At 40.2% G+C, this 14,019-nt stretch overlaps 1 protein-coding gene across 8 annotated transcripts in view; it reads right to left on the bottom strand.

The window, feature by feature from the left end:
* The window catches only part of ATG7 (autophagy related 7), a 301,957-nt gene that overhangs the window by 243,726 nt on the left and 44,212 nt on the right, over positions 1 to 14,019 (bottom strand). For all 8 annotated transcript variants that reach the window (XM_039547597.1, XM_039547600.1, XM_039547598.1 and 5 more), the window contains one exon: positions 6,330 to 6,524. In XM_039547597.1, the coding sequence (XP_039403531.1) occupies positions 6,330 to 6,524 (195 nt within the window). The remainder of the gene's footprint in view (positions 1 to 6,329; positions 6,525 to 14,019) is intronic.

Here is a 14,019-nt window from a genome sequence, read left to right as displayed (position 1 = left end):
CATCCCTGCAGCTCCGGAGGAGCAGGGGGCAGAAGGCTCCACCTGCCGACACCCCCACACACACACAGCTCCCCATTGGCTGGGACCGGGGAGCTTTGGGGGAAAGTACCCACAGCGAGGGCATCACACAGAGCCCTCTCCACCAGGGGCCGCAGGGATGTGGTGCCGACCGCTTCCAGGAGCGGCGCGGGGCCAGGGCAGACAGGGAGCCTGCCTTAGCCCCGCTACGCGCTGCTGCCACCCCGGAGGCGCTCCAGGTAAGCAGCGCCGGGCCGGAGCCCACACCCCGAAGCCCTCCTGCATGCCAACCCCCTGCCCTGAGCCCTCTCCTGCACTCCAACCCCCTGCCACACTCCGAACCTCTCCTGCAACCCAATCCCCTGCCCTGAGCCCCCTCCTGCACTCTGCACCCCAACCCCCTGCCCTGAGCTACCCCCACACCCTGCACTCCCTCCCACACCCCTACCCAAATTCATGGCCCTGCATGCAATTTCCCACCCAGATGTGGCCCTCGGGCCAAGAAGTTTGCCTACCCCTGGACTAGGAGCCAGTAGATTGGGGGGGAGGGGAAATGAGATTGACTGGGAAGTAGGGGGAAGACTAGGATGGAGAAGCACTGAGGCAGAGGCCTGGTCTACACTAGGAGTTTAAACCGGTTTTAGGAGCGTAAAACCGATTTAACGCCACACCCGTCCACACTGAGAGGCCCTTTATATCGGTATAAAGGGCTCTTTAAACCGGTTTCTGTACTCCTCCCTAACGAGAGGAGTAGCGCTAATATCGGTATTACCATATCGGATTAGGGTTAGTGTGGCCGCAGATCGAATCCCACAGTGCACCACTGACCGCTCTGGACAGCAATCTGAACTCTGATGCAGTGGCCAGGTAGACAGGAAAAGCCCTGCGAACTTTTGAATATTTCCTGTTTGCCCAGCATGGAGCTCCGATCAGCACGTGTGGCGATGCAGTTAAAAATCAAAATAAAGAAAGAGCTCCCGCATGGACCATGCGGATGTGATCGCTGTAAGGGCAGGCAAATCTGTTCTATCAGCACTCCATTACAGAAGACGAAATTCAAAATCATTTTTAAAAAATCTCCAGACAGACGCCATAGCAGGGGCTCAGCGCACTGCTGCGTGACAAGCGTAACGGAAAGCCAAAGAATCAAATGGACGCTCATGGACTGGAGGACTCAAGCTATCCCACAGTTCCTGCAGTCTCCGAAAAGTATTTGCATTCTTGGCTGAGTTCCAAATGCTTCTAGGGTCAAACACAGTGTCCGCGGTGGGTCAGGGCATAGCTCGGCAATTTATGCACCCCCCACCCACCCCCAGAAGTGAAAGGGGAAAAAATCCTCTCTTGACTCTTTAACATGTCACCCTATCTTTACTGAATGCTGCAGATAGATGCGATGCTGCAGCACTCAACACCAACATCCTTGCTCCCGCCCCCCTCCCCCGCCATGGGTGGCTGATGGTGCAATATGACTGGTACCCGTCCTCATCATCAGCCTATTGGCACATGGGGCAGTGCAAAAGGACTGGTAACCATGCCGACTAGCATCAGTTAGGTCAATCAAGGGCGCCTGGCCCTAATTTTTCCTGGTAGATGGTGCAGTATGGCTGATAACCATCGTCATCATAGCAACAGGGGGCTGAGCTCCATCAGCCCCCACCCTTCATGTGTGAAGAAAAGATTCAATTGCCCCTGGACTAGCAGAGGGATGCTGGGCTCCTCTCCTCCACACTCCTTACTGTCCTGTCTGGACTATCATAGCAGCTGGAGACTGCCTTCCACTCATTTCTCACTAACAAGTCAGTGTGTCTTATTCCTGCATTCTTTATTACTTCATCACACAAGTGGGGGGACAATGCTACGGTAGCCCAGGACGGCTGCGGGAAGAACGGAATCAACAGGTGGGGCTGTTGCAGGACCACCCCCTGTGAATAGCATACAGCTCATAATTTCTGTGGGATCTGACACAGAGCAGCTGTGCTCTCTGGTTCTATGATACAGTGGTTCTCTAGTACACTTGCCCATATTCTAGGCAGGACTGATTCTATTTTTAGATACCAAAAAGGAGGGTTTGACTCAGGGAGTCATTCCCAATTTTGGCTTTTGCGCCCCTGGCTGATCAGCCAGGAGCACTTATGACAGCAGCAAATGGTACAGTGCAAAAGGACTGGTAACCATGATCATCTTATTACCAATTTATGGTATGGTAGATGGTACAGTATGGCTAGTAACCATCTCTGCTGTCATGCAAAAGCAAAAGCATGCTGCTGTGTAGCGCTGCTGAATCGCCTCTGTGAGCGGCCTCTAGTACACATACGGTGATAGTCACAAAAGGCAAAACAGGCTCCATGATTGCCATGCTATGGCATCTGCCGGGGCAATCCAGGGAAAAAAAGGCGTGAAATGCTTGTCTGCTGTTGCTTTCCCAGAGGAAGGAGTGACTGACGACATTTACCCAGAACCACCCGCGACAATGATTTTTGCCCCATCAGGCACTGGGATCTCAACCCGGAAATTCCAAGGGGCGGGGGAGGCTGCGGGAACTATGGGATAGCTACGGAATAGCTACCCACAGTGCAACGCTCCAGAAATCGACGCTAGCCTCGGACCGTGGACGCACACCACCGATTTAATGTGTTTAGTGTGGCCGCGCACACTCGATTTTATACAATCTGTTTTGCTAAACCGGTTTATGTAAAATCAGAATAATCCCGTAGTGTAGACGTACCCAGAGAGAAGGGAGACAGATCTGATTAAGAGCTTGAGTGTGGAGACAGAACTGGCAATGTCAGACCAAAGAGGCTGAGACAGGGAACCTGGCGGACACTGAGATTAGGTGAGGAATCCAGGAGGGGATATTGAAACTGGGAGGACTCATTCACTGCATAAAATGGACCTGCTCTGGGGATGAATCAGGTCTGTATAGTAAAGAAAGCTGCTGTCTGTAGGACCCTTTTTCCATTTGTTGCAGAATCTGGATAGCGTATAATAATTCTGTCTTCAGAGCAGAGTTTGAAGAGAGTGTGGTAAATAAGGCAGTGGGCCACATACTGAATGACAAGGTGAAAATATTTTGAATAGCTGCTCATTAAGTGAGCACAGTTCATTCTGTGCACTGAATGAGGGAGGGGTTCCAGGGGAAAATAGTCTGATATTACAATTAAAGACTATGTGATAATGCATATGAACAAGTGGCCAAATTACGATTGCACAGGCAACCTTAATTCTGGCATTTCCTAACTTTTGAGTGCTTGACTTTGCACCCTTAATAATGGTCTTTTAAAGTAGTTTTTTGCTTGTAATATTTAAATAGCTAAGAGAAATTCGGAAGTGACTGCCAAAGCACAGTGTGGACTGCTGAAAAGTCTGTATTAAGGCAGAGGATTATGCAAAACCTCATTACGTTTCTCATTCATTTTCACCTGAAAACTCACAGGCCAATATGAAAGGACATAATGGTTCATCAAATTCCTGTTATTTTTCAGTAGTGTGGCCCATAAATGACTTTACCCCCAGCTGACAGATCAGAGACACATTTGATGGTTTGTCTACTATTTTAACTTTAAATTGTCTTCAGTTTGTCCCTTGAAGCACAGCATTCTCATTAAAATGCTAGGGAAGAGACTGCACAGTATACTGCAGCTCTTCAGATTCTAGCTTTTAGATTCTTTCCCTTCCCCACAATAAAGCCAAAACAGTTTAGGTAACTGACTTGTTTAAATGAAAAATGTCCTCCCTCCATCTTCATATCATATTGACATACTTGTCCTCATATTATTTTACTCTAAGTCTTACTCACTATAAACAGCAATGCAGCTGATTGTTAAAATGACAGAATCAGTAAATACAGTATTCAGCCTGAGATAGCTCTTGGTGTGACCAGTTGGGTACTGTGTTGTCTAATAATTCAAAGAAAACAATAATGATATACCTTGGAACCACATGTGGCAATCAATTTCAGAACAAAAAGTAATTAAAATACTGGGTTTCCTGATGGAGAAATATTTGTGCAGGCACAGACTGAGGCAGGTTTGAACTAAGCCAGTCTGTGGCCCCAGACACCACCATGTGTGGTTCCCCCAGTGGTTGATCCCCTCAGGGGCTGGCAGCAGGTTTCAGTGTTAAGATGAATGGACCAGTTCATGTCTCTTGGACCTATGGTTTCAAGCTGTCTGAAAAGTCAAACAAGCATCACTTATACTCTGGTCACATTTTCAAACTTTTCTTTGCATCTATGAGGGCAAGACACAAAGTGTGTTTGGAAATGAACGATAAAAATCTTATCTGAAGTCCTAGGCACAGACCTATAGTCACTGTACCTTAAGATGGAGCTGGATAAAAGGATTCAGGCACTTCAATGACTTTAATGGGGCTCCATTCAGGCATGGAGTTTCAACTGCACAGATCTCATTGGTGATCAGGACTATTGTTGAGATACCAAAATCATCTTGATTATAAATGGCCAGTGTTCATATGTTCATAACTTTCTAAAGAATTCAATTTTTGTGGAATTTTTTTTATGTCTGAGCTCTATTCTAACATGATTTTTGTTGTTGTTGTAGTTTTGAGAATAAAATATCTTACCAATTTTTAATTATGAAAGAATAAAAAAAATTCTATTCTTGGTGGCCACCAAACAGAATTTTACTCACCCTTATAAATAGGGCCACAGAAAAGTGGGTTGATGTTTAAGACTTGACATGGACACATTCCTCAAAGAGGATTGCTAGGTTGGAACATAATTAGTTTAGGATTTTAAAATGCCATTAAAAATGTTCATGACCAAGCGCAGAGAAAGTTTGGTTAAGTCTACAGGTGCACACTCCAAGGGAGATGCACACATGCAAAGAACTTACAAGACCAAAAGCCTGCTTGTAAGTATCACAAGCAATTCTGGATTCTCTCTCTTCTTATTGTCCAATCACTTTCTTATTCTTAAAAAAATCACCAAACAACTAAGAAATTACAAGCAAAAACTATGTTTGTGCAAAGTTGAGGCTGCACAGCTAAAATTCACAAAAAAGTCAGACAGTGAAAAAGTTAATGTTCCAAAAGCAACACAGACTCAGCTGTGTCATACATATGTACTATTTTCCTTCACTCTTTCTTTTATTTAATTTGTAACTTAATGTAGTGCTATGAATGTCACTACATTTATGCCACAAAATATATGGAATGTGCTATGTGGTACAATTCTCATGCTTTTAAAACCTTAACATGTGCATTTTCCAACTTTGTATCTTGTAGATGTGTAAACTTAATTTGCACTAACTCTTAAAAAAGTGACAAAGAAGTTGTTGTAAACACCTTACCTTTAACAAAGTCTTGGTCAAAATAGTTTAGGAATCAAATGTGCAGGGCAATGCAATTAAGAGTTTCCTAACTAACCCATCTGCACCAAATGTGTGGAATATTAATTTGTTGAAAAAATTTGGTGGCAGGATTCTATAATCTGACATTTAGGATATTCTTCCATTCAGGAAATGCCTGAACTCAGTTTGACACTCAAGAGCATGACTAATAGAAAGGTAAAGGGCCATGAGTTAGAGAGAGGCAGTTATTCTCACTTAACCTAAAAAAGAGCACATTGTTTCCTATTCTCTATTTTAATTTTTATTACATTCTAGTAAGAATCACACTCAGGAACAGATTCCTAAAAGCATGCAGTTATGGGTAAACTTGTTCATATTCACTGATTCTGTTGTATGTTTTAATTTGGTTCAGGTAAATTGACTGTAAAAGAACTAATGCGCACAGAGTGAATGTCTCAGAGCCTGATCCTGGAAACACTTACACATGTAGTGCCACTGCCTTCAAGGGAAGAAAGATCCTCTAGTGGTTGTGACACTAGCCTGAGACTCAGAAGACTCAGGTTCAATTCCCTGCTCCTCCACACAGACTGCCTGTGTGACCTCAGACAAACCATTTACTTTCTCTGTACCTCAGTTTCCCATGTGTGAAATGGGGATAATACTTTCTTACCAGAGACTGTGCAGATAGTTACATTACAAATGGTGAGGCACTCAGATGTTATGCTAACAGGGGCCACATAAATACTTTAGGTAGATATGATCAACCCAGATATTGTATATTGCTGGGTGAGTTTACAGAGAAGTTGTTGGTTGGGGGTTTTGTTTTGTTTGTTTGTTTTATTAATGAAGTGTTGGCTAATCCATGCAATAGCATGATATAATTCCGGCTGATTGGTCAACAATTGCTGGTTCCTGTCAAGTACTTTTGACCATACATGGCAAGTCATTAAGTGAGAGTTGCGGTATGACTACAGGAATATTAACAAGGCATATCTACTGTACCTTCCTCTTGCTGGCTGCAATGACAGCAGGAAGCCATCGACTTTCCCTAGTGTCCATTAACAGGAAAATAATATCATGAGCATCAATGAGCCGTTCAAGCTGTGCCACATCCTTTCGAGCCTGTTCCATCGTGACTTCAGAAAAATTCACAGGGTGACCTGGCATGGGGATGCTCATGTTAAATCCTTCTGCATTCTAGGGGAAAACACATAGGAAATGGACACGTCAAAACAATGCCCGCAGCCATTAAATTATTGTAGGAATAGTCAAGATCAAGACAAGAGTTAATTGGGTACTACTGTAGTCCTTATGAGCTGTCGACCTTTGATAAAGTCCACATTTTTCTGATGTAAGGAAAAGACAGCTAGAATGAAATAGAGTACTACAAGAAACAGAAGACTGCTGAAGACTGTCACCAAAATAACTGATTTTAATTCATTTGCAACCATACATAAGTAAACATAGCTTCAGTGCAGCACCTCCAGCATTTCATCACTTGAATAAATTGCACCAGGAAGATTTTCTGCTTGGCTGAGTACAGTCTTAGATTAATAATATTTTTAAGAATAAAAATTCAAAAATTAGACAAGGATTATGGAAAGCACTGGTATCCATTAATCTCCAATATACCGCCAATGATTTCAGTGCAGTTACAGCAGAACTAAATTTGTCCCACTGTTGTAATCTTTTAAGATTATACACATACATGGTAACCATGTTGAGTCAGATTTTCAGTTTTTCTTTGACTCGCATTTCTTTGACCTTGTCTTTTATAACATAAATACACAGCAACATGTATACTTTAAAACAAAACAAAACCACAAATCTAATATCCTGCCAAAATAACACACACTGCTACACATGCTTCTTCCCTGAGGAGAGGACAAAAGAAAAAAATACCATGCAAGAGATATGTAGTCACAATGCTTAATGCACTACTTAAAGGGGCTCACATGCTATGGTGATGAAAGCAGTATAAAAACCTATGAGGGCTGTCAACTAATCACAGTTAACTCATACGATTAACCGAAAAAAATTAATCGCAATTAAAAAAAATTAATGGAAGCACGTCCTCTGGAATGGTGGTTGAAGCATGAAGGGACATATGAACCTTTTAAATACTTGTATGAGGTGAATTGAAAAATACATTTGTTTTTTTACAGTGCAAATATTTGTAATAAAAAATAAATATAAGTGAGCACTGTACACTTTGTATTCTGCATTGTAATTGAAAATATATTTGAAAATGTAGTAAACATCCAAAATATTTAAAATAAATGGTATTCTATTGTTTTTTTCTCATGCAATTAATCACAATTTTTTTTTAATCGCTTGACAGCCCTAAAACCTATATAGAGAAGAGAACAGCCGGCACAAATCAGCATAGCTCTATTTATTGTGTAACTATAAGGATCTAGCCCGCTAATTTAGCACTGTTCACCAACTTTTTTGAACCAGATTTTGAGAAGATCACATTCCATTTGACTAGTCTGGACAATCAAGAATTATAAAACAGAATAATCACTTTTGGAGTGGCCCTGTTTTTACAGGGACAGAGATACTAAGAAAAAATGTTTGGGTATCCCACTGTGGAAGGGTTGTTTGGACTATATGCAACTCTATTTTGGACACGCCTCAATGCAACATTTCAGCCATATGTTATGGCCCTGATGTCTTTAAGGCCCTGATCCTACAACCACGTACCTGAGTAGTCCCACAATATGTCAACAGAATGAATGAAGTTAGGCATATGCTCTGCGTTTGCAAAATAGGACTCTCAGATTATAAATCCATCAAAGCAGGGACAGTCTATATTAGTTTTTGAACCGTGCTGAACACAGTGATTAGTATTTTGAGCATTTTTTCAAAAAAAGACTGTGTACTGATTATTCTTCACAAATTAAACTTTCTTCTTTTATTATAACAACTCCACTGTACTATTTCAGGCCAAAATCGGAACTCATTCTGTACAATATTAGATGCAGAATCCTGCCTCTAAAAATTCTTCTGAAATCCCAAATCATCTTTCTGTAAATTATTGATTTAAATATTTCTGTTGGTGCAAGAAAAAATTGCCTTAAATCTTCAGCAAATTCATTAGAAACTGCTGCACCTCATAAAAACCATTCTTAAACTCAGTATCTCTTGGAAGATCAAATTCCATACTACTGACTTTTGTACAAAGTTTTTGCAGGGACTGTCTTGTCTCATCATTTCTTAAATGTAAGGATTAAAAAGACTGCACCAATTTATTTATGCCTTACAAGTATCTTTAAAACAACCCCCAAATTTCACTTACTAGAGCAATTAATTTTATTCACATATAATTTTTGTCTTAGATAGGCTCCAGTTACTTGACACAAAGTGAACAATAAGACCTCTATTAAGTCTTATCTGAGATCGAATCTTTACCCAAATGCCGTTAGACAGATGGGAAGCATCATACTCTGTACCTCTGTTGTTTCAAATTCTATAAAATATAAAATTCCTCAGTCTTCAGTGATACTTGTATAATTTAAATGGCGCCTATCGTCAGATGCTTTGCAGGCTTCCATTTCAGAGCTGCTGAAAGCAGCCTGATCCTGCAGCAGGACCTTACAACATGTCTCCTTCATGTCCATATTTGAACAAGGTGAACTCAACTGAACATGCATTAGAGAATCAAAAAAGAACAAACATGGAGGAAGGGTCATTTGAACCATGTTGCTCATCTGGTAAGTACATTTATAAAAGGTGTAAAACATCTGCTATTGGCTAGAAAAAGACCCTCCATATATATTACCATAGAACTTAGGCTATATCTACTCTATGAGCTAATGATGTGATTCCCCTGCTCCTGTACAGATATTTGCACTAGTTCTCATCAAGCTAATGACAGTATAAATAGCAATGCCGCCGCAATAGCATGGATAGTTCACTGGTTTCAGGCAGGTTTGAACTTTCTACTACCTGGACTACCGTGGCTACCCTGCTATTTATCCTTGTGGTAGCCTGATGAGAACATGAGCAGGGAAATCACATCTTTAGCTCATAGTGCAGACACAGCCTTAGAGGAGTCAACCAGGTCAGGGTCCTAGTGTGCTAGTCACTGTATAAACATATAGTAAATGACAGTCCCTGCCTTACAGAGTTTACAGTTTAAAAGACATAACAGCTGGATGCAGCAAAGACGCACGTGTGTATGTGGGGAGAGAAGCAAAAATAACAGGAGGCTTTAGCATAGACTAGTGCACAATTCAAGAATATACAACAAAATATCCATAAAAAATGAACGCACATTGTTAAGGGGATGTCTGTGTGAAGGCCCTTGCTGCGGAATAGCAGCTTCAGGGAGGGTTGATCCAGATATTACCTAAGTTTTCATTACAAAATGATACATGACTGAGGAAGACTAATTTTTCCTCCCTATAGAGCTGGGTGTACAACTGTTGGAGAAGAATGGTGAAGAGACTAGTTTGAATGACGTTTCCATTCCAGGAGACACTTGCAATTCTAACCAACACTGAATCCTCTGACTTAGCTCCATTAGTTTCAAATAGTTTGGCCATGTATGAAAGCAGGATCCAAGGAAATTTCTAACCTTTTCCCCTGATCAGAGCCTAAACAATTTTTTCATTGACATAGGCAAAAAAAAATCACTTGCTTTCATGGTATAATGGAATTTCAAGCACACTGGCTATTCATCTTCTAAGTCTTTGAAAAGAATGGCTATTCAAATTGCACCAAACAGTCCTTCTTAAACCTATTAATATCACTGTCATTTTTATATTTTTGCCCATAATACAGATAAATGATCAAATGTATCACAGGCCTCAAATGTATGTGCACTCATAAGGATAATGCAAATCAGAACCTTTATGGATGGATGATTTACATAATTACTGGATAGATTTTAATACTCTAATCTTAAAAATAAAATGGGAAATAACTGTAAGAGAACATTTTGCACTTGTCTTCTTTTAAAATAAATCTATCTGTGAATTAACCAGCACAAAATGTCTCCTACTCATCTAAGAAATCCTGAAGAATTAAAGGCTTCTATGAGACACTAATTTACACATGAATGCTTTGTTTCAGCATGATGCTGGTGGTATTTGGGAAGTGAATTTTTAGCTGAAGGTCAACCGTACTCTATTATTTTTCCTGTCCAAATGAAATATTACACAGTCCACAAGATTAAGGGCAGGCATGACAAAATACAAAGTTAATGTACGTTATAATTTCTATGGTAATACATTATAAATACGTGTGTGTGTGTATACACACACACACACACGCATTTTGTGTAAAGTTTAGTGTGCAAGTACACACATGTACATGAACAACTATTGAAATTTGGGGATTTTGTAAAAGATTATTAAAATACATGTTCTTTTTTTAAAACTGCGCTCTTAAGTGATGGTGGTAATGTAGTTGAGTTCACTTACCAGTAGATGGTGCACCTCACTGTTCACTTCTATTGCAGTAAGTAAATGTTCAGTTTGGTGCAGAGCATATATTTATATATAGGCTTGACAGAGTCCAAATTTTTTTTATAATTTCTATGGAAAATATCAATACATTTCATACATTGTTTTCAATTTTTATCTATTTACATTTTAACAGTTGCTGGAAATTATGGGGAGGGGTCAGATTTATTTAATGTATATGTTGAGATTCAAAAACTTAGAAGTTTATAACTGTTAAAACACAAATCGTCATCACCACATGTCAAAATATACGAAGTTCTCAAGCAGCATCTTTCTTACTTTGCCTATCTATAAATTTCAATCATCATCATCAATGGAAATATTTTTTCATCAGTTTGTGTGTGTATGGTGAAATTGTTTACTGACATTTACGGATTAAAATCTAATCCTTTCAAGTCTAATTATACAGAAAAACAAAGGTTAATTTGGCAGCATTTAAAATTTTACAAATGCAGAGAAAAAATATAAAAGAAGAACAAGAGTGATATAAAAATATAGAATGAGAATAAAATAAGATGACAAATAGTGGAGCAGCATATTAAAGTCTCATCCACGCACACAAAATTTGGGTGTAACCTTGTATACACAGTATTTTACAAAAATGAGTGCCACCTTCATTGCCCTGTCTCACCAAGCTGCTGTCGTAAGAAAAACGAAACATGAATCGACTGAATTCAAACACACTGCCTTCGAATTCTAGCACATTCATGAAACATTCCAGTAAATACACATAGAGTAATATAAAAACGTACAGGAGAGACTCCCCCTAACCCCAACTCTGCCCCACAAGGTACCCTTTTTTCCTCCCCCATCATGTGAACTTGGGGGGAAAAGTGTAAAGAACAGACAGCGAAAGACTGCAACAGGAGCAGATTCAGCTAAGGCAGGAACCTCTTTCACCTTTGGACGTTCCAGTCATGACTGTAGAAAGTTCTGACTTTCTCTGCCTTGTGGTGATTGACTGTTCCCTATCCCCTGCCCTCACCATCTCTTCACCTCCGCTTCATATCACACCTGCCCTTCCTACCCTCTCCTTCCCTACCCAGCTCGGTTCACTCCCCTTTTCTTTCCATTTCGCTGATCCCCACACATAAAGCCCTCTTCCCCTCAAAACACCTCAAAATTCACACCATGTTTGTCTCCATCACGTTGTTTACTCTGCTTGTGTGTGTTGTGGGCAAGGACTGTCTATTGGTGTTTGTACAGTGCCTAGCACAATGGGACCCCACTCTTGGGTTGGTCCTCAGGCACTACCATAATAAATATAATTCATAACAATATACATTTTATCTCCACACCCCTGCTTGCTTTTAAAACATATCACTTTAAATTAAGAAAAAGGTACTGCCAAAAATATAGAGGTGGCAAAGTCTGTACCTGTGGTTCCTTCCCTTTCCCCAATTGAGGGGAACCTCACCATGTAAAAGAGAATCTTAAAGCATTTTTTTGCTTAGTTTTTAAGGTGGTGAACTTTTAATTCTTCTCGTCTTGAAGATCTCCGTGAACATGTGAAGTGATACAAACCATTTGGGTATGAAAACCATGGCTATGAGTCCTTTGATACTTGGACAGAACCCAAATACATACACAGCCATGGAAGGGCTGCTGATAGCACTGGGGACCCTGCCGGATCTCTCTCTCAGGAAACTCAATGGAATTGAAAGCAAAATGGTGTAGTGGACTAAGCACAAGGATAAGAAATGCCTGCATGCTAATCACAGCTTTGACAAGAAGTCAATGAAGGCACTTAGGAATTAACTTGTAGACGTGCCCATAACTCAAGTTGAAGTCAATGGGAGATTCGGGTGCTCTGCCTCTCTTGAAATCAGGCACTGACCCTTTCTGCCATCACATTCCCATCTGCAAAATAGGTGTAATAATAGGTAACTCAGTAGAAGGTTGTGATGATTCAGTAGTTAAGATCTGTAAAATGCTCAAATCCACCACAACGCACAAAAACTCTCCAGTATCCGGGTAGTGATCATAAGCATGTGCATGTTGAGTGTCTCCACAGACTTTCATCTTATTTAAATAATTATCCCTCACAAAATTTATTTTAAAATCTTGGCAGCTGTGCTCAGACCTCAGCACAAGTAGCTGGACTCCAAATCCAATAGCAGGAGGCTGGGATGGACAGATAGGAAGGGTCTTAAAGATGTCTTACACATACTTTTCTACACTGATATTGACACCTCAATAAATAGAGTTTTAAAAGCTGAACAATTATCCAAAACTGTACAAATTAAATGGGATGAAAATGAAACAGAATATTGTACTGCATTACATGTTATTTGGCCTTTTATTCACAAAATGGGATCCTTTTGTTCATATGGGCACTATCATAAAAATGAGTAATACATGCTGAGTCTCCAATACTTCTTCACAGCTGATCAATTTTTTAATATTTAATTCCAACTATCATATTCTTAAAAACAGAAACCTAATCTTAATGAAATATAATTTCTGGCACAGCCACCACCTCTTCTGAAGGCTACAATTAATTTTTCAGGAACACTGTCATTTTAGTAGCATTTCTAATTCCCCGCCTCACATAATTCATATCCCACCCTCATCAACAAAATAAATGCTTACTTCTGATGTGGACCATAAATAAAATCTAAGCTACAGGATAGTGTCACAGGTGAAACCCTTTGAAGAGATAAAGCAGGATTTCTGCATTAACCTAACTGGTCTGTTAAATGAACCTATGAACTTTTTCTCTATTGAAGATGTTTTTACTGGAGACAGAATTCTGAAAACATATGCATTTCATGTTTGGATAGTCCAGGGAAGGGTATTACATAAAAATTATATGCTATAGGCCAATAATAGCCATAATGGCTATAGGAAAGCAGTCAATGAATTATTTGAATGACTCAATGCATACCATACATCTGTCAAAAGGGCATAAGTCCATCAATCTTGCTATTCCACTGGTGTCTCTCTCAACCTGACAGTTAAATGTATCACTATAATTAGTATCTAACATTCTTTTAAAAAACTCAAGCTCTTTTTCAAAGGTTTCTGTTTTATTTGTAGTTTGTAAGAAATTGCTACTCTGCTTTTCAATGAGACAGGATATAAAATTAAGGCGTACAAAAGACAAAGGTTGAAACAGTGGCTGAGAGTTTTAAAGCCAGATCCAGCTTCCCCTTAGGAGTGAAACAATGGCTGGGGGAGAGAGACAAGGACAGAGTCACCTAAAATTATTGTCCAGGCTT

The sequence above is a fragment of the Mauremys reevesii genome, linkage group 7 (assembly GCF_016161935.1).
Source record: "Mauremys reevesii isolate NIE-2019 linkage group 7, ASM1616193v1, whole genome shotgun sequence".
NCBI lineage: Eukaryota > Metazoa > Chordata > Testudines > Geoemydidae > Mauremys > Mauremys reevesii.
This window is presented reverse-complemented; position numbering and strand designations above follow the sequence as displayed.